Below are 21,521 nucleotides of genomic sequence, written 5' to 3'. Positions count from 1 at the left end.
CCATGCCTCAGGTATTGCTTTAATATTTTCTTTGGGCAATTGCATGGCTCCCTGTGCAGATATAAGAACTTGTTAATTCAGCTCATGAATATACTGAAAAATCATGTCCACAGGGGATTAAAGCAAAACAGATAGGTATGGCTAAACATAACTCAGAATTAATTCATTCAAGTTGCTGTTTATCTTGTAAAGCACAAAAAGTAAATGATTTGATTTCAATTACCTTGTCTACACGGAAGTTCAACTGCTTTGTCGAAAGCTCCAGGACTGGTCCAATGAATTCACAGAGGATGTTCACAGTTTTTATTTTCTCCTTCCCAGACTGCTTCCCAATGATAGCGCTGCCCACCAGCTGACCATGGACAACCTGCAGGGAATCAAATGATGGCATAGACGCTGTGCAAATATCAGCAAAATGTAAAGGTGATTTGATGTATAAACAGTTGGAATGGAAAATTAACACAATGGACATTCAAAGGGCAATCCCATGTATATAACAGGCACATGCCTTTCTTCCTGCTCTATAGTTACTGGGGTTTATATACACACTCAGTGGTCGACCATAAGGTGCACAAGTACATTTTACTACCTAACCAAGACCAACTCTGTTCACTATCAGATCATCAATCTATGATGGACAAAAAAAGGATTGAAAGGAGAACACGTTTTGAATCTGTAAGATATATAACTTGGTTCAGAAGGAAGTACATACACAATTGGACAGAATGTCGAACTGGTCGTGATTTAATATCAGTTAATATGAACTGGCACTGAGGTTAAAAAGTAAAAATAAGAATTGTTCAGTCTGTATCACCAGGGTAATTTGGTGATTTAATTTAGATGGCGTTAAAAGCAGCTTAAAGCAATGCCATCCTTTGTGACAACGAAGCACAACGAAAAGAGAAATTGACTTGTAATGGTGAAGATACACAAAATCTAAGAACAAATTACATGGCAAACACGAGAAAATCTGCAGATGCTGGAAATTCAAGCAACACACACAAAATGCTGGTGGAACACAGCAGGCCAGGCAGCATCTATAGGGAGAAGCGCTGTCGACGTTTCGGGCCGAGACCCTTCGTCAGGACTACATGACTACAAGTTACATGGTTTTTGTTTGAAAGAGCATCATCAGCTTCAATATCTGTTCAACTCTGGCAATCCAAATAACATTTTTCCACCTATTTTAAAGAATATATTACTATCCTTCTGAGGCCTACTGTTGGAAAACTGGAAAGATTTAGATTCCACACAAAAGGAAGGGTAATGGTGGTGATGGAGTGAAAGCAGCATAACTTCATCCAGGATACATACTGAAAAATCATGCTGCTTTATTACAATGGGAAATTACGATTGCTTGAAATAAAGAAGAATGGGAAAGTGCAGACAGAAATAGACATTTTGCAGTGAATGTGGAATTACAAGTCAGGAAAAGTAAACCAGAGTATAAGAAATTTATGAAGCAAAAACAACTGAACGAATTCTTGCCGTTGCATTTCAGGATGATTATGGGAGTTCTGGAGAGGATGCAGCTGATGATCATCAGCATGTTACCAAATGGAATTAAGGTTGAATATTGGGTCATTTTTTCTGGAGCACTGGAAGCTGAGGGGAGATCGGGTATAGTACAGTACATAACATTTATTTACAGATACAGCAAGGAACAGGCCCTTCTGTCCCAACGTGCTGTACCACCCACCCAGCAACCAAGTCCAGCCCAATCACAGAAAAATTTACAATCACCAATTACCTACAAACTGGTCCGTCTTTTGACTATGGGAGGAAACCTGAGAGCCTTGAGGAAACCCACACAGTCGCAGGGAGAAACTTTTTAGCAACGGCACCAGAATTGAACTCCAAACTCTGACACCCCGGAGCTAATTTCTACGCTACCGTGGGATGGATCCTATTATGAGAGACATAGATGGTAGGTCAGAGCCTTTCTCCCAGGCTGGAAATGTTAACTACTAGACAGCATAGATTTAAGGTTAGATGGAGGAAGTTTAAAAATTTATGAGCTAAGTTTTGCATTACACAGTAGGTGCCTGGAAGCCATTGTCAGGGTGAGTGGTGGAAGTAGATGCATTAACAATGTTTATGAGGTATTTATGCAGACACATGAATTGACAGCGAATAGAGGGATATACAGAATCAAGGGCAGCACTGGCATCATGGGCTAAAGAGCTTATTCCTGTGCTCTTCTGTTCTATGCTCTATCAAAAGGACCCCATACCAGTCTTTAGAAAAATTTAAATAGCCATGAGAAGAAATAAAGATGAAGGGAACATATGAAAAAGGACACGATTAGGACTACAACTTGGGGTTTGAATAAATATCAATACTATAGACTATTTCCATGTGTAATTCTGACTTAGTAGATGAAGGAATTTTATTTTTGTTAATAAACTATTCAGCTCAATGAGTAAAGGAGTGATGCTAATGATACAATGCTGCCTGACACCACACATACACTATTCCCAGTGGAAAGAAATTCAAAGTAAATTTATTATCAAAGTACATATACAGTATGTTACCATATACTATATTGAGATTCATTTTCTTGCAGACATTTACAGGGGAAAAAATAAATAAAATAGAATTTTACAAGAACTATGGTACATAAACGAAGACTGACAAACACAAATGTGCAAAAAGAAAACAAACAGTGCAAATAAATAATAAAACTGAGAACATGAGTTGTAAAGAGTCTCTGAATGGTGAATCTGTAGGTCGTCAAATCAGTTCAGAATAATAGTGGAAGTTCAGGAGCCTGATGGAAGCAGAGTAATAACTGCTCCTGAACCGGGTGATGTGGGGCCTAAAGCTTCTGTACCTTCTTCCTGATGGTAGTAGAGAGATGAGGGAATGCCCTGCACAGTTGATGTCTCTGATGATTGATGCTACTTTCTTGTGGCAGTGCTCCTATGTAAACATACTCAGTGGTAGGAAAGGCTTTGCCAGTGATAGACTAGGATATATTCTGTACTGGGAATTGGTGCTGCCATACCAGACCGTAATGTAACCTGCTAAGATACTCTCTACTGTGCATTTATAGACATTTGTCGAAATTTTCGATCTGCCAAATCTATGGACATTTCTAAGGAAGCAAAGGTGCAGCCTTGCCTTCTTTGTGATGACACTTTCATGCTGGTCCCAGGACAGATAACCCGACATATTAATGACAAGCAATGAACCTCTTCATTTCCATTCCCCTAATGAGGACTGCCTCATGGACCTCTAGCTTCTTCTTCCTGTAGTTGATTGTCAGCTTTTTGGTTTTGCTGACATTAAGTGAGAAGCAGTTGTTGTAGCACCACTCAACCAAATTTTCAAAGCATATTTTAATCTCAAAATTATACATTCAATCTAATTTTCAAATTAACAGATGGTCAGAAGAAATTATTCAAGAATGTGTTCCAAGCCTCCTTAGAAAAAGTGACAAAGATAGACTGACACCTGGCCCCTGAAAGATGATGCTGAGAACTCTGGAGCTGTGTGAAGAACAGACAGAAGCCCAGCATAAACAGCAGAAAGAGTCAGCATTTCAGAAACAAGCCTGGACCAACAGGAGAACAGTCCAAACTGGCCTCATCGGTTATCTCAAAAACTCACAAACCACTCGACTAGAAGTAAGTCATCCCCAATCTGAAAAGATTGCCTAACTTTGCTTCAAGTAGTCAGAATTTGTGCTTCAAGATGCTCTTGTGTTTCACCATTACATCTGATAACACTTCAAAAGCATGCTTAAACACAGCATCTGGTGCCATTCACACACATTAGCCACAGAGGCTAGAAGAAGTCTTAACAAGAATCTGAGAGTGTGCAATACAGAATAGCTGAGATGTACAAGACAACTGAAACTTGTTAAAACATTTCCTTCCACGAGCTCTCATGCTTTGAAATGGCTAGCAAAGAGAACATACAAATGTTGGTAGGTCATTGGGCAACAGTCTGCAGAGTCTGTCACAGAGAGCAAAAGTACATTGTCTTATTGCAGGTATATAGACCCCAAAGAGACAACAGCAGGAACACTGTGCATAGCTCAGATCTCCCTATTCAGTAAGGAAGGAGATGCTTTCCTTCACTAACTTGATTCCTGGCACAGCAGGTTTGTTTTCTGGGAGCAGCTTAAGAACACAGGATATGCACCCTCTAGAATTTAGAAGAATCATAGTGAATCACACATAATTATTCCTGGGGTTGATTGTGTTTATATGATGATATTTCCCCTGTCTAGAATCAGGAGCATATTCTCAGACTAAGGTTTCAGCCAATCAGTATTGTAGGATGAGAAGAAAAATTTTCAGTTGATAGGTAGTAAACATCAGAATTCTCTACCAGTTGGGCTGTTAAGAGCTCAGCCACTAAGTATATTCAAGAGATACACTGACAGTTTTTTAGATATTAATGAAATTGAGTGATATGTTCAAAAGTGACTCTCAAATAAACCATTAGCTATAACCTTAATAAAGGCTAAATGGCCTATTTTATCTTCTACATTAGTGACATACTTAGTCATTGATCTTCACTGTAATTATTGAGGAAACAGATTGACATGTTAAGAGAAGATGGTGACAGAGGGAGTACCAGACATAGACATGGATGTGGGGAAAGTTACCGAAGTGCTGCTCCTAGCCTTTTTCTGATATTCTAACCAAGTGGGAAAATTATGAAAGCCAGGCAGCATCTGTGGATAAGAGTAAAGTGTTGACGTTTCGGGGAGAGGCCTTCCTTCAGGACTGAGAAAGTGCCAGGATAAAAATGTGGGGGGGAGGGGAAAAAGCAAGCTGAAAGTGATGGGTGAAGCCAGGTGGGTGGGAAAGGTCAAGGGCTGGATATGAAGGAACCTGATTGGAGAGAAGAGTGGACAATAGGAGATGTGGAAAAAGGAGGATACCCATGGGCAAGTAATATGCAGGTAGAAAGAAATGAAAGGTCAGAGTGCAGAATAGAGGAAGAGGGGATGAATTTTGTTCACTGGAAGGAAAAATCAATATTCTTGCCATCAGGTTGGTGGGTACCAGACAGAATATAAGGTGTTGCTCCTCCACTCCGACGGTAGCCTCATCTTGGCACAAGAGGAGGCCATGGACTGACATGACAGAACGGGAATTAAAATTGGAATTGAAATGTCTGGCCACAAGGAAGTCCCGTTTGTGGTAGATAGTGCAGTGGTGCTCGACAAAGCTGTCCCCTAATTTATGATGGGTCTCACCGATGTAGAGGAGTCCGCATCAGGGGCACCAGACACAATAGAAGACCCCAGCAGATTAGCAAATGAAGTTTTGCCTCACCTTATGAGCCTTGAATGGAGGTGAGGTAGGAAGAGTATGGGCAGCTTTTGACTTAGGCCACTTGTAGGTACAAGTGCCTGGAGGAAAATTAGTGAGGATGAGTGAATTGTGGAGGCAGCAATCCCTGCAGAAAGTGGAGGAGGGAGGTAAAGATTTGTTTAGTGGTGGGATCACTTTAGAGAAGGCTTAAGTTGCAGAGGATAAAGTGTTGGATGCAAAGGCTGATGGGGTGGTAGGTAAGGACATGAGGGGCTCTATCACTATTATGGTGGCAGGAAGATGGTGTGATATAGAGGAGATGCGAGTGAGGGAAATATCAATAGTAGAGGGAGGGAAGCCCCATTCTTTAAAGAAGGAGGACATCTCTGAAGCGGCCTAAGTGCTACACCTGCCCATACAGCTCCTCCCTCACCTCCATGCAGGGCCCCAAACAGTCCTTCCAGGTGAGGCAACACTTCACCCGTGAATCTGCTGGGGCTTAACCCTCCTCTAAATTGGTGAAACCCGTCGTAAATTGGGGACCACTTTGTCGAGCACCTTGAAACTATCTGCCACAAGTGGGACTCCCCAAAGGCCAAACATTTGATTTCTGATTCCCATCCCCTTTCCAATATGTCGATCCATAGCCTCCACTTATGCAAAGGTGAGGCTACCTCTAGATGAAAGAATAACATGTTAGGAGCAATGTCTAGATACCCTCCAACCTGAATATTGATATCTCCTTCTGGTTTACAAATTTCTCCCCTCCCCCATTCCCCACTCTGACCTTTCACCATTTCTCACCCGCCCATTACTTCCCCACAGTCCCCCCTTCCCTTTCTCCTACTGTTCAGTTTCCACTCCAGCAGATTCTTTCTTCTCCAGCACTTTACCTTTCCCACCCGTCTGGCTTCACGTATTACCTTCCAGCTATCCTCTTTTCACTTCCCCCACCTTTACACTCTGGCATCATCCCCCTTCCTTCTCAGGCCCGAAGAAGAACCTTGGCCTGAAAAGTCATCTGTTTACTCTTTTCCATAGATACTGGCTGACTTGCTGAATTCCTCCAGCACTTTTTGTGTGTTACATAGAAACATAGGAAATCTACAGCAGGTCCTGCGGCCCACAATCCTGTGCCAAACATGTACTTACTTTAGAAATTACCAAGGGTTACCCATAGCCCTCTCTTTTTCTAAGCTCCATGTGCCTATCCAGGAGCTTCTTAAATGACCCTATCATATCCGCCTCCACCACCATCGTCGGCAGCCCATTCCACGCACTCACCACTCTGTGTAAAAGAAATTACCCCTGACATCTCCTCTGTACCTACTTCCAAGCACCTTAAAACTGTGTCCTCTTGTGCTAGCCATTTCAGCCCTGGGAAAAAGCCTCTGACTATCCACACGATCAATGCCTCTCATCATCTTATACACCTCTATCAGGTCACCTCTCATCCTCCGTCACTCCAAGGAGAAAAGGCCGAGTTCACTCAACCTATTCTCATAAGGCGTGCTCCCCAATCCAGGCAACATCCTTGTAAATCTCCTCTGCACCCTTTCTATGGTTTCCACATCCTTCCTGTAGTGAGGCGACCAGAACTGAGCACAGTACTCCAAGTGGGGTCTGACCAGGGTCCTATACAGCCGCAACATTACCTCTTGGCTCCTAAACTCAATCCCACGATTGATGAAGGCCAATGTACCATACACCTTCTTAAACACAGAGTCTACCTAAAAAGTAGCTTTGAGTGTCCTACCTCACACTTATCTGGGTTGAACTCTATCTGCCACTTCTCATCCCAGTTTTGCATCCTATCGATGTCCCGCTGTAACCTCTGACAGCCCTTCACACTATCCACAACACCACCAACCTTTGTGTCATTAGCAAATTTACTAACCCAACCCTCCACTTCCTTATCCAGGTCATTTATAAAAATCATGAAGAGAAGGGGTCCCAGAACAGATCCCTGAGGCACACCACTGGTCACCAACCTCCATGCAGAATATGACCCATCTACAACCACACTTTGCCTTCTGTGGGAAAGCCAGTTCTGGATCCGCAAAGCAATGTCCCCTTGGATCCCATGCCTCCTTACTTTCTCAATAAGCTTAGCATTGGGTACTTTATCAAATGCCTTGCAGAAATCCATATACACTACATTTACTGCTCTACCGTCATCACATGTTTAGTCATCCTCAAAAAATTCAATTAGGCTCATAAGGCACAACCTGCCTTTGACAAAGCCATACTGACTATTCCTAATCATATTATGCCTCTCCAAATGTTCATAAATTCTGCCTCTCAGGATCTTTTCCATCAACTTACCAACCACTGAGGTAAGACTCACTGGTCTATAATTTCCTGGGCTATCTCTACTCCCTTTCTTGAATAAGGAAACAACATCTGCAACCCTCCAATCCTCTGGAATCTCTTCTGTCCCTATTGATGATGCAAAGATCATTGCCAGAGGCTCAGCAATCTCCTCCCTCACCTCCCACAGTAGCCTGGGTACATCTCATCTGGTCCCGGTGACTTATCCAACTTGATGCTTTCCAAAAGCTCCAGCACGTCTTCTTTCTTAATATCTATATCCTCAAGCTTTTCAGTCCACTGCAAGTCAGCACTACAATTGCCAAGACCCTTTTCCATAGTAAATACTGAAGTATTCATTAAGTACCTCAGCTATCTCCTCTAGTTCCATACACACTTTTCCACTATCACACTTGATTGCTCCTATTCTCTTACGTCTTATCCTCTTGCTCTTCACATACTTGTAGAATGCCTTGGGATTTTCCTTAATCCTGCCCGCCAAGGCCCTCTCATGGCCCCTTCTGCCTCTTCTAATTTCATTATTGCTTTAGATTTCTAGCATCTGCAGGCTTTTGTGTGTTTGAAAATGAGAAAGCCCTGCATGTTGCAAAGGTGGGCATCATTCACTTTGACAGCAATCCGCAAAAGCAAATGTTTTCACCCAAAAAGGGTCACCTTATTTCCCTTAAAGCCCCCATAGAATCATTGCTCAACAATATTTCCACTGTATTAAAGCAGTTAGCAGCACTTTTAAGAGGAGGAATAATGCAAAAATAACACAGAGGGCTTTTTGCCAGAGAAGTTCATCTCTATTCAGCACCTGCATGTATCAGAACAGCACTGATCTTTATCCTTTAGACTTTTCTCTTCATCAGCTTTTTCAAAGCCAATAATCTTTGGGGATCATAAGTAGAAGATATCACAGGTTATTTTCTTCTCCCAGTCCACTAACTGTGGCTGAACCACGCTGCCTGCAACATTAATATTCAATCCCAAACTGTGCTTCCTCTCTACACCTATAGCCAGTATTCTTTTGTCAGCTTTCACTACCCCTGCTCAGCACATTTGTTGCTCATAATTGTGTACTAGTTGCCTCTCAGTTCAACCATTTGAATATTCACTAAGCCACCTTGTCATCTCCATTAGCAAGTGCCATTTAACCCACCTTTGCTCATCGATTTATTTAACGTTTGGATAGTAATATTTTGAAATTAAAATTCCCACCTTCATGTGCTAATTCCTCCAAGGTCTTTCCCCTTCTCTGTTCTTTCAAGTTCTTCAGTCCTACAATCCTATGATATTGTATTCTGACCTCCTGCACTTTGTCAATAGTGTTTATTATTATTGGAAGTCCTTCAGCTCTCCAGAGTTAAACTCTGGAATTTCTTCCCACAATTTATCCTGATGTGAAATACTGTTAAAGTGTTTTAGCAAAAGGTTGCCATGAAGCACATTCACATACTCTATCTAACCAAGCCGTTGGAAAGTTATTTTGGTTGAAGAGATGTGTTTTGCTGCTATGCTCCAAATAGCTAATGAAGTAGAAGGAAACACAGAGGGAATTCTGGAGACAATGATTGAGATGTCTGAAAGGAAGGATATACAGAAGGATAGGATCAATAAAACAAAGACTGATGAAGAAATGAGAAGATGGGAAAGAGCGAGTGCATAACTTGCAGGTGGGGATGATCAATTCTGTCAACTCAGGCACATCAGGGTCTAAAAATCAGCTGATAAACTAAATGTATCAAGCATCGCAAGTTGTTCAACCAAATACTGGCACACACATTAGAAAAAATAACCTATAGATATTTTTAAAGAGTTGCGATCATTAAAATAAAATTGAAATGCTACATTATAATTATACTAAAAAGAGCGTTAGACATGTTAAGATGAGGTTGAAAAAGACAGAAAATATGAACAGTTTGAACACTTTATACTTATTGTTTAAAGGAGACCCTTTCTTACCTGTGGCATGTCTGATTCTCCTTCTAACACCAGAAGTGCACTTTGACCTGGCTCAAGGTCCATACGCAGAGGTCTGACTCTGAAGCTGGGAACATATTGCCCTTTGGGAGGGGGAGAAATTTTATATTTCATATCAAGAGACATAGGATGTTTCTGTGGAGAAGGTTTAAAAATGAGAGGAAAACCTTCTGCCTTCCAGTATATTTGATGGTGTCGCCGTCCACGGTTTGTCAGTTTAACTGAATAGTGGCAAACTTGAGAACTGTAACAAATAAGACATGTCACAATTGTTTATCAAGGCTTCAGATAAACCTGTTAGTAGCTGTGCAATATTTGACTACAGTGAACCAGATAGATGTCTTAGGGGCCAAATCTGCAAGTAAAACTCAAACACATGCACAGGTGTCAAGCCCTAAGGGCCTGTGCACATCACCTCTAGAACCCACAGTGGTGCAGTAGATAAATCACTGGACTTGCAGCTGAGAATCTGAAACATCGAACTGGTGTCAGGGTAAATGTCCCAGTATAGCAAAAATCCAAAATTTCATAAACAAAAGAAATCATTTGAGAACCCAGACAGTTCTGCATCTTGTTCTCTTGTTATTTCACAATACTTTTACATCGCCAATTCTCACACTGTCTGTAAGGAGTTTGTACATTCTCCCCCATGACTACATGGGTTTCCTCTGGGTGCTCTGGTTTCCTCCCACATTCTAAAGATGTATGGCTTAGTACACTAATTGGCCATATGGGTGTAATTCATCAGCATGGACTCATTGGGCCAAAAGGGCCTGTTACTGTGCTGTATCTCTAAATAAGTAAAATAACATTCAACAACATCAAAGAATACATCTTCAAGTGACACATATTTTGAATAACACCACTATGTCAAACACTGCATAATTTACCACACCTCACCAGAAATCACTATGAATTATAGCTTATGCTAAAATGTCATATGCTCTGCTGTACACCCTGTTCACACAACATTATGACCAGAACTCAGAGACCACTGCCATCCATTTGACCATGACAAACCATAACTAGAATCATGGGCCAGCAAGGGATAGATAAGTCACGGAGAAGATGGTGTTGGCTATAAATTAGTTGGCTGAGTCCTGGAAAATATCAGGATTCAATTATGGAGTATATAAGCTAAGATAAAAGGGAAATTTGATTTCTGGATATAGGAAGAAAATTCATGAACTCAAAAATGAAAAATGTCCGGTGTCCTGTTCTGTGATTCTGATGTAACGCCACAGGTTACAAGCCCCACTTTTGACAAAGGTTAGTAATGATAAACCTGATTACGATTCTGATTCTGTAAAGAGTACCTTGCAATGAATCAGTGCATAATACAGCACCAAGTGAGGCCATTCAGCTCACTGTGACTTAACCAGATCTTTGTTCAAGATTTCCAATTAGTCAGTCTCCCAGACCTTTTCCCCAGAGTTATGCAAGTGTTTTACATTTAATAACGATTTAGCCACAGTAACTCATTTCCCCTTTCACACCTTTTCATACAATGAGTTCCACACTTCAGCTGCATAAAGAAAAAATCTTATGTTATTTCTGGTTCCTTTGCAATTTACCTTTAATCTTTAGTTTCTGATAAACTGTTTCCATTTGAAAAGTAGATTATCAAATAGGAACAGTTTTTTTTAATCTCCATCAAAGTCCTTTATGATTTTAAACACTTCAATTGAAGGTGACTTCAAACTTTTCTGCTCTAATCAAACTTATGAATAGTGATGGACTCATTAAAAGTCAGTCTAAAATAATAAGCACTTTGTGATAAAATGGAAGATTTTTGCTAGTTTTTTTTGTTCAACATACAAAATGAAGACTATACATGGTTATTACTTAATTTTGGACTTACTGTAAAACATAGCAGCAGAATTAGGCAATTCAGCCATCAGATCGGCTCTGCCATTCCATCGTAGCTGATCCCACTCAACCCTGTACACCTACCTTCTCGCCATATCCTTTGATGCCCTGACCAACCAGAAAACGATCAACTTCCACCTTAAATATACCCACAGACTTGGCCTCCACTACAGTCTGTGGCAAAGCATTCCACAAATTTACTACTCTCTGGTTAGAAAAATTCCTCTTTACCTCTGTTCTAAAGGGTTGCCCCTCAAATATGAGGCTGTGCCCTCTAGCTCTGGATACCCCACCATAGGAAACATCCTCTCCACATCCACCCTACCTAGTCCTTTCAATATTAAATAAGTTTCAATGAGATACCAACACATTCTTCTAAATTTTAGTGAGTACAGGCCCAAAGATGCCAAACGCTGCTCATATATTAACCCCTTCATTCTAGGAATCATCCTCGTGAACCTCCTCTGGACTCTCTCCAATGATAACACATCCTTTCTGAGATATAGGGCCCAAAATTGTTGACGATTCTCCTAAGTGTCTCATAAAGCCTCAGCATTATCTCCTTGCTTTTATATCCTATTCCCCTTGAGATGAATGCCACATTGCACTTGACTTCTTTACCACAAACTCAACCTGTAAATTAACCTTCTGGACAAGGACTCCTAAGTTGCTCTGCACCTCTGATGTTTGAACCTTCTCCACACTTAGATAATTGTCTGCACTATTGTTCCTTTTACCAAAATGAATTATCATACATTTCCCATTTGCTGCCTCTTGCCTGTCAGCCATTCCTCTATCCATGCCAGTATCCTTCCTGGAAGACCATAGAAATGCATTAACATACATTTCCCAATGCTAATTTCCACCTGCCACTGTTTTGCCCATTCTTTCATTCACAGAACTTGTGTCCACACATCTTGATCCATTCTATCCCCCTTGGTTCAGTTTCTTCCCACCTACATCAGAGACACTTCACATGCTCCCGATCTCAACAACGTTCAATTCACTGGCCCTGAGCACTTCAGTTTCACCATGGATGTCCAGTCTCTAGAAGCTTCTATTCCCCCTTAAAGAAGGCCTTAAAGGGGTCCACTTCTTTCTCGTTGTTTTCATGTTCATTAAAGTACAAAAACCTGGGTTTGTACCTGTCCAAAGGGAATTGCAGGAATGAACTCAAGAAGTGAATCTCAGATCTGTTGCCATTTTCTGTGCATTCTCTGCTTAGAAGGCTAATATATGCACATAGAAACAATGATGCCAGGTATTCCCTATGACTGTTGAAATGTTGATGGCAATAACTACATACCTGTGTGGATAGCTTCCTCATCTGTAAGCTGTAAGTCATTGGTTCTACCTTTCTGCAACTAAAAGCTACACTGCACCGCTCACAGCTGTGGTTGCTACAGGGTTTGGCAGGTTGGTCTGGTCTGAAAATATTAAGAATGGGCAACACAGGAAAGATAGACTGTCACTGCATTGGAGAGACTGGCAGAGGAGGGAGAAAGGAAGAGAGATCTATCTGTAGGCAACTCTGTACAATAGATATTCACAGCAGGCAATGCAAGGGGATGATGCAATCTCATCACTGAACTTCCAGCCTTAAGCAATTGAAGTGCACTGATCCTGCTTCACACATTCCTCTTCCCTTTCACAGAACACAGAAAGGCCCTTTGCCATCTCTTCCTCTGAGAGCCTGTTCCAGTCCCTACCACTCCAGGTGTAGAAAACCTGTCTCATAAGTATCCTTTAAACTTTCCACACCATCCTCACCATAAATCTTTACCTTCAAGTATTTGACATTTCATTTCTTAACATTTTCAGAGTTACAGTATTCAGGCGATGAAAACCAGCCACACTTACTTTACTGTTCTCTGATTCCAACTTCCTAAGCAAATCCCCAAACAGTTTTGGAAGGCATCAGAACCTGAAGCATTTGACGTGACTACTTGCCTGAATAGTGATCCAAGGTTAAGATGTGGTCCAAACGGTTTGTTAGATACAATGGTACATCCTGTGCCCTTGGCTTGCACATGGATGCATTTTGCATGACTGTTCTCTATTAATAAGATCACCTTGTCTTCAGACCAGATGGTGTCATCAAGATGTGCCACAATAGTCATATCTACGTGACCAAGAGGGGGAATCACAGTTTCACTGGGTAGCAAACGCCATTTCGAGTTTTCCAGTGCCTGAAATACGAATTAGATCATAGACAACCTGTTAATGTGATGAAGCAGGCCAAACCACCTTCACCACCCTGAATCTAAACACATTATGTACTAGGTCATGAAGTACCATTCTAACTGGATCCAGAAAGTAGAAATTATGTATCGGAGAGTAGTGAGTGAGCACTAACATGACCATGAAAACAGAGGCTGTAAATTTATAGCAAATCACTATAGGGAAATAATTTCAAAATAACACTGAACTAAACATCTACTATTACACATATAATTTTCAACTAATAATCAGAACTGCATATACAAAGCACAAAATAAAGTTCAGTTCTTAATTCTGCAATTTTTAACTCTGCAATGAAGCAAAAAAATACTGCACTTTACAGTCCATTGGTTAGGTAGCTCCTGGAGTTTCGGCAGCCAAGGTTCAAGATTGAGGATTGTTTAATATCATTTCTAGTATATAAGTGTAAAGGAGAATAAAATAATTGTTCCTCTGGATCCAATGCAGCACAAAAAAAACCAATATGATAAAGAACATAATAGTAAAGAAACACAATAAATATAAATAACTTAAGACAGCTTATGTACATAGACTGATTGTATGTCCGTAAAGAGACGCTAGGCACAGGAGTGTCTGCATATAAAGTGATTCTGACAGGAAATGCTAAAGTCGTGGTGGTGGGGGTGTGGAGGGAAGTGTTGCTTAGCCTTACTGCTTGGGGAAAGTAACTGTTTTTGAGTCTAATGGTCTTGGTGTGGATGCTACATAGCCTCCTCCCTGACAGGAGTGAAACAAACAATCTATGAGCAGGGTGGGTGGCATCCTTTTCCTGCACCTTTCTGTATCACCAGCATGTAGGCTAGTGCCGCTGATGCAGTTGGCAGTTTCGATTACCTGCTGTTGAACCTTCCTGTCTGCTGCAGTGTCGTTTCTGCACCGTGCAGTGATGCAGCATGTTAGGATGCTCTCCATTGCACATCTGTGGAACAACGTGAGTACAGATGTGCATAGTCCAGCTCTCTTCAGCCTCCTCAGAAAGTAAAGGCATTGTTGAGCTTTGCTGATTGTGTAGGATGTGTTCTGGGACCATGAGAAGTTGTGCAAGATGGCATTCCCAGGAGTTTGAACCTGTTCAGTTTCCACTGCTATGCTGCTGATGTAAAGAGGGGTGTAAGTGGCACGAGTTCCCCTCAAGAAAATAACTACCTACTTTATCTTGTTGGAAGAGGTTATTTGTCTAATACCAGGTCTTGAGCTCTTCCACCTCCTCTATGTAGGCCTTCTCATCTGCTTCTACCACCACCCCTGGCAGCACGTTCCATGTACTTACAACAATGTATAAAAAACTAACACTTTTCACCAATCATCTTAAAAGTATTTCCTGTTGTACTGGCCACTGCCATCCTGGGAAAAGGGTGTGGGCTTTCCACTCTGTCTATGCCTCTAGTCATCTTGTACACCTCTATCAAGGCATCTCTCATCCTCCTTCCCTCCAAAAAGAAAAGCCCTAGCTTTCATAGCCTTTCCTCGTAAAATATGCTCTCTAATCCAAGCAGTTTCTTGTTAAATCTCCTCTGCACCCTCTCCAAAGCTTCGACATGCTTTCTATAATATGATGACCAGAACTTAACACAATACTCCAAGGTTTTATACAGCTACAACATTACCTCATGCCTCTTGAACTCAGTCCCTCAACGGATGAAGACCATCACTTCACACACCTTTTATCACCCTATCAACTTGTGATGTAGTTTTGGGGGATCTATGAATTTGGACCACAAGATCCCTTGGTTCCTCCAAACTGCTAAGAATACTACTATTAACATTATATTTTCCAAAGGGTATCACTTCATACTTTTCCAAATTAAACGCCATCTACCACTACTCATCCCAGCAATGCATCCTATCAATGTCCCAATGCAACCTTTTACGTTACCCACAATACCACAAACCTTCATGTCATCTGCAAAATTCAGCACCACCTTTCTACCACACCATCTGCTCCTATCCTTGTCCAAGGTTAGAGAAAAAGACTCAGAGTTGTGCTCACTCTGAAATGCTCACCCACTAAGATATCTGTCGCCTGACTAGGTTCATTGCCTAGTACCAGATCCAGTATGGCAACTCCTCTAGTCAGCCTTTCTACATATTGAGTAGGCATGACTGCCCAGACCTTTCTTCTTCCTCCTTCTTCTACTTGCTGCATCTACCTTTACACTAACTGCTACGTCCTCTGACCCATCTCCCTACCAAATTAGTTTAACCCCACCCCCCTCAAACAGCTCTAGGAAACCAGCCAGCAAGGATGTTGGTCACCTTCAGATTTAGATGTCACCCTTCCTTTTTATACAGGTCATACCTTCCCCAATAATCTAAAATCTGAAACCATGCCCCTGCACCAACTCCACAGCCACACATTTATCTGCAAAATCATCCCACTCATACCCTCGCTGGTATGAAGCACAGGCAGCTATCCAAAGAGTACTACCCTCGAGGTCCTGCTTTTCAGCTCCCAATATTCCTTCCTCAGTCCCTCTACCCTTTTCCTACCTATGTAAAACTAAAAATACGAGTAATAATTGGAATTACTAAAGTACTGAACATAAAACTAATCTATCAGATTAATTCCTAACACCCCGTTGCTTTATTGGTTTATTTAATTAGTTATAATTGTCTTTTCAGTTTAGCCATATGACTTAGCTTTTAACCTTAACCTGTCCTTGATACTGGATAAAATTGTTGACCTTTGCACCTGCTCATTTTGCTCTCCACTTTTATGCAAAACCTTTCCTCATGCTCTTCTAGACCACATGTAAGTTCCTCAAGTGCAGACACAGGCTCTGCTAAATGCAATCGTTACCTTTTCAAGAAATCAATATGATGACCTCAAAGCTGAGGTGAAGTCAAAGTAAACTTTACTATTGTTATGACCTCGGCCCCCTCCTTTGTGAGAATCGCAAGAGCCCTAGTCAAGGGGGGGTCAACTGACCCAAGAGGGGGAGAGACGTGCTGAATAGACACAGGAAATGGGAGAGAGAGAGAGAGACGTGCGGAAGACCACGTTCTCCCGAGAAGCAGAATAAAGGCGATATTGACTATTGTCTCATGAAGACCACGTGAAAAGCCCTCGGGCAAAGTGGGCTGGTTGAGAGAGAGATCGCATCACCTGCAACCTGATTGACACCTGTGATCCCGTGAAGAAGTATAAAGGAGGGTCTGAGGGGGGGACAACCCTCAGACGCACCAAGGAGACACCAAGGAAGCATGATACCGATTCCCGTGGGAGCGGGAAGCCATTTTGAAGGAAGCCACGTGCGTTAGATTCCGAATTTTGAATCTGTGGCTAGAACCTTGGAAGATCGCTTTTAACTAACAACGGGGAAGCCTGCTCCCCTGATTCCAAGGATTTGCTCTGTAAAGACAACGGGCAAGTGTTTATCCTTTCTCAACCATCTCTCTCTCTCTCTCTCCACAACGTGAAACCCCAGCGGTTCCCAAAAGGGAAAAGCCTGCAAACTTCTGAGTGACTCTTTATATTTCAATTGGACTCAGTATTACCCCTAGACAACTATAGAGCTTATTTCTGATTGATTATTATTACACCGGTGTTTTAGATTGAGTTTTGACGATGTATATGATCTGAATGTTTTGTATTACCCATACGTTTGTGCCCCTTTTTTGAATAAAACGTTTGAAAATAGTAGCATCCGACTCAGCTGAACCCGCTATCTTTGCTGGTAAGTTACCTGGTTACGAGGTTACGTAACACTATCAAGGTTTGTATTTGTTACTTCATACTAACTTGAGATTCATTTTCTTGCAAGCATTTACAGGAACATAATGAAATACAATAAAATTTATGAAAAACTATAATAACTAAAGACTGACAAACAACCGATAAGCAAATGAAGACAAATTGTGCAAATAAAACAAAATAATAAAGTAATACTGAGAACATGAGCTATAGAATCCTTAAAAGTGAGCTTGCAGTTTGCAGAATCAATTCAGAATTGAGCTGAGTGAAGTTATTCACACTGCTGTCAGCCTGGTGGTTATAGTGTAATAACTGAACCTGGTTCTGTGGGACCTCCTGCCCAATGGTAGTAGCAAGAAGAGAGCATGTCCAGGATGGTGAGAGTCCCTAACGATGGATACTGTTTTCTTGTGGCAGTGCTCCATGTAAATGGTGGAGAGGGCTTTGACTGGGATGGTCTAAGCTATATCTACTACTCTTTGTAGACATTTCCAATCCTGGGCATTGGTATTTCCAAACAAGACCATGATGCAACCATTTAAGATACTCACCACCATGCATCTATAGAAGTTTGTCAAAGTTTTTGGTGACATACTAAATCTACACATTCCTCTAAAAAAGTAGAGGCACCGTTGTGTATTCTTTGTGGATTGTAGTTACGTGACAGTTCCAGGACAGATCCTTGCATATGATCATGTCAAGGAATTTGAAGTTACTTCCAATCCCCTGATGAGGACTTGCTCATGGACCTCCGTCTTCTTCCTCCTGCAGTCAATAACTAGCTCTTTGGTTTTGAGTGGAAGGTTGTAGTTGTGGCACCTTTTCAACTAGATTTTTAATCTCCCTCTTATTTGCCAATTACTTAGCCACACAATCATAGGAATAAAGTGAGTAAAACAGGGAGCTAAGTACTCAGCCTTGTGTGGCACCTGTGCGGACAGTGATCGTAAAGGCATTGCCAATCCAAACTGACTGGGGTCTGCAAGTTAGGAAATCAAGGATCCAGTTGCACAAGATGGTATGGAGTTTAGTAACATGCTTCAAGTTGATGGTAGTATTGTATGCAGAGCTGTAGTCAATTAGAAATGGAATTTCATTGTTCAGGTGTTGCAGAGCTGAGTGAAGAGTCAATGAAATGGCTTCTGCTGTTGATCTGTTGAAATTGAAACTTACTTCGCCATTAACTGCAACAAGCAGACTATTGTTTACTCTTGATTAACACTCTCAAGGTGAATTTTAAATGCAAAACTAAAATTAATTTTAGAATGAAATTAATCCCTCACCAGTTCCAGTGCTCTGTATAAACTGTTCTTTAATTAAGCAGTCACGTGTAATGGGTATCCAAGGATGATTAAATGAACATAGCACATTGGAGTAATTACAAGATTTAGAACCAGAGCTGCAGTCCATGGTTAGGCCAGTGAAGGAATTGCTGTCTATAACTGATGGAAAAACGATAGATTTATTAGGCCAGCCAGAAGTACCTACAGATCAAAAGAGGTTGTAAGACCAGCAGAGACTATGAAGCATATGGCTGATAATGAATAATTCTAGACTCAGCTAAGTTTGGAACCAGAATATAAACCGCTGATAGAAATAATATAAATTAGAAATTACATGAGAGTGGCTGATATCTGTAATGTCCTGATGAAGGATCTTGGCCCAAAATGTCGACTGTTTACTCTTTTCCATAGATGCTGCCTGGCTTGCTGAGTTCCTCCTGCATTTTGTGTGTGTTGCTTTGGATTTCCAGCATCTGCAAATTTTCTTGTGCTTGGGATATCTGAGATGTGATGCCGATGAAGGTGATGGAATCAGATAGAATGATTATCTTTAAGAAGCATGTAGACACTTAACTAAGCAAGGTATAAAAGGATATGGTCCTAAAGTGGGAAGAGAGTAGATGGGTAAAGAAGTCTGCATGAACATCATAGATCTGTGAACCGGTTTCTATGCTGTACGAATCTATAACAATGCTGGAAGTACTGAAAAGGTAGGTTTACTGAGAGGAACAAGAGTTAATAATTCTGGTCAGTAACCTTCCATCAAAGAAGTTAGAAATCAAACTTGTTTGAAGTTGCAGAAAAGAGGAAGGAGTGGAATGAACAAGGGAAATGTCTGTGATGGGATGATGAGCAGAGATTAAATGGCATAAATGGTGGCAGTGCCAATTGAGAGTGTTGCTGAAGGCTTGTTAATTGCAGCTGAATTATCTGCTGCCATTCATGTCTTTGCTACAGCTAAACAGTTTATTCTCAATCACAATTGCTTTCATTTAAACAGCAACACAGCTTTGAAATTTTTCACACATTTTTTAAATCCACCACAGGTCTCATGATCCCTGTGTCTACAATCTTCTCCAAAATTTACAATCTGCCAAAGTATCTGAGCTCCTCCAAATCTGGCTTCTTGATTCTATCCAAAAAATACTGCTTACTGTATATATCAACTAACAGGCCCTGCTGCCAAGGCTCTAAACTCACAAATTTTCTTGCTAAAGCTCTCGTTATTTTTACTTTTTTAAAGATACCTACCATTAATTATATGTGCTTTATGTGCTGTGGTCTCTGTGTGATTGCTGGTTCTACGTTTTGCACCTTGGCCTCAGAGAAATGCTGTTTCATTTAGGTGTATCCTTACGCATGGTTGAATGACAATGACAACTTGAACTTCAAACTTTAACCAGTCATCAGGGCCCTTCATCACTGGAAAGGAAAGCAGCAGAAACCAGGCTATACACCTCCCCTCCCCTACTTTGTTATTCTACCTTCTGCTCCTTCCCTTCCAGTCCTAATGAAGAGTTTGGCCCAAAACGTCAAAAATTTATTCCCTTCCATTGATGCTGCCTGACTTGCTGAGTTCCTCTAGCATTTTGTGTTTGTGATGTTGATACTTGCCAGAATGGTGTCGTACTCTGCAGAGGCAATTGCAAATAAAGGCCGAGGGGTGAAGCTAATCCAAGACACATTAGAATTTTAAGTTAACTATAAAATGACGCTACCTTTATAATTGCAAGTTGGCTTTCACAGACATGTCCCCATTGATCCAAACAATTTATTCAACAGTGATGCTGGTGAAAGTACTGCTGACGCATCACAATAATTCATCTTTAATCAATCAACCTTTCCAATTTGGAAGTTCCAATCAATACTGAAACAGCACATTTAACATAAATTATGTTATCCATAAATCAACAACATAAATTCTTTGGTAAAACAAATCTGCAGGTCATACAGATAGCCAAGATATACAGACTTAAAAAATGGTAAATCCTTTATGAACTTCACTATAAATCTCCAACGATGCTTCTAAGTGATGCATCAAAGTGAAGCAGTGTGCACATACATATCAATTTTCTACATTTCCAGCCACAAGCTACAATTTTGCATGGAATTAACATAAGCAAATTTATAAAGGCAATCAAAAGGATACCTGTACAACCCTAAATTCACAAGAAAGATTACAGGTAAGACCATAGGACATAGGAGCAGAATTAGGCCATTTGGTCCATCAAGTCTGCTCTACCATTCCATGGCTGATTTATTATCCTTCTCAACCACATTCTCCTGCTTTCTCCCCATAGCCTTTGACACCCTTATTAACCAAGAAACTATTAACCTCCACTTTAAATATACCCAATGACTTGGCCTCCATAGGCATCCATGGCAATGAATTCCACAGATCCACCAACCAGTGAGTAAAGTGACATCCTTCTGTTCTGACATTGCACCCTCTGGCCTTAGACTCTCCCACTATTGGAAACATCCTCTCCAAGTTCAGTCTATCTAGGCTTTACAATGTTCAGTAGGATTTAATGAGATCCATCCTCATTCTTCTGAACTCCAGTGAGTATAGGTGCAGAGTCATTAAGTTAACCCTTTCATTCCCAGGATCTTTTTCGTAAACCCCATCTGGACCCTTTCCAATGCCAGCATATGCTTTCTTAGATATGGGACCCCAAACTGCACACAATACTCCAAGTGCAGTCTGACCAGTGTCTTACAATGTCCAGAATGTTTCTGGCATCATAGAGAGCATGGCAACTTCACAAGGACAACATAAGTGAGTCAGAGACAGCAAAGGGGCAGCAAAGAATTAATTCTGTGATGACAAAGGGACATTATGGAAATATCGTGAGGGGAACTCCA

General features: G+C 41.1%; 1 protein-coding gene across 1 annotated transcript in view; it reads right to left on the bottom strand.

Moving 5' to 3' along the window:
- The window catches only part of LOC140740438 (hydrocephalus-inducing protein-like), a 579,330-nt gene that overhangs the window by 521,968 nt on the left and 35,841 nt on the right, over window positions 1-21,521 (bottom strand). The window contains exons 3-5 of the mRNA XM_073069569.1: window positions 13,389-13,627; window positions 9,552-9,813; window positions 224-367 (exon numbers count right to left, since the gene is read on the bottom strand). Of these exons, the coding sequence (XP_072925670.1) occupies window positions 224-367; window positions 9,552-9,813; window positions 13,389-13,627 (645 nt within the window). The remainder of the gene's footprint in view (window positions 1-223; window positions 368-9,551; window positions 9,814-13,388; window positions 13,628-21,521) is intronic.

Source organism: Hemitrygon akajei, chromosome 17 (genome assembly GCF_048418815.1).
Source record: "Hemitrygon akajei chromosome 17, sHemAka1.3, whole genome shotgun sequence".
Taxonomy (NCBI): domain Eukaryota; kingdom Metazoa; phylum Chordata; class Chondrichthyes; order Myliobatiformes; family Dasyatidae; genus Hemitrygon; species Hemitrygon akajei.
This window is presented reverse-complemented; position numbering and strand designations above follow the sequence as displayed.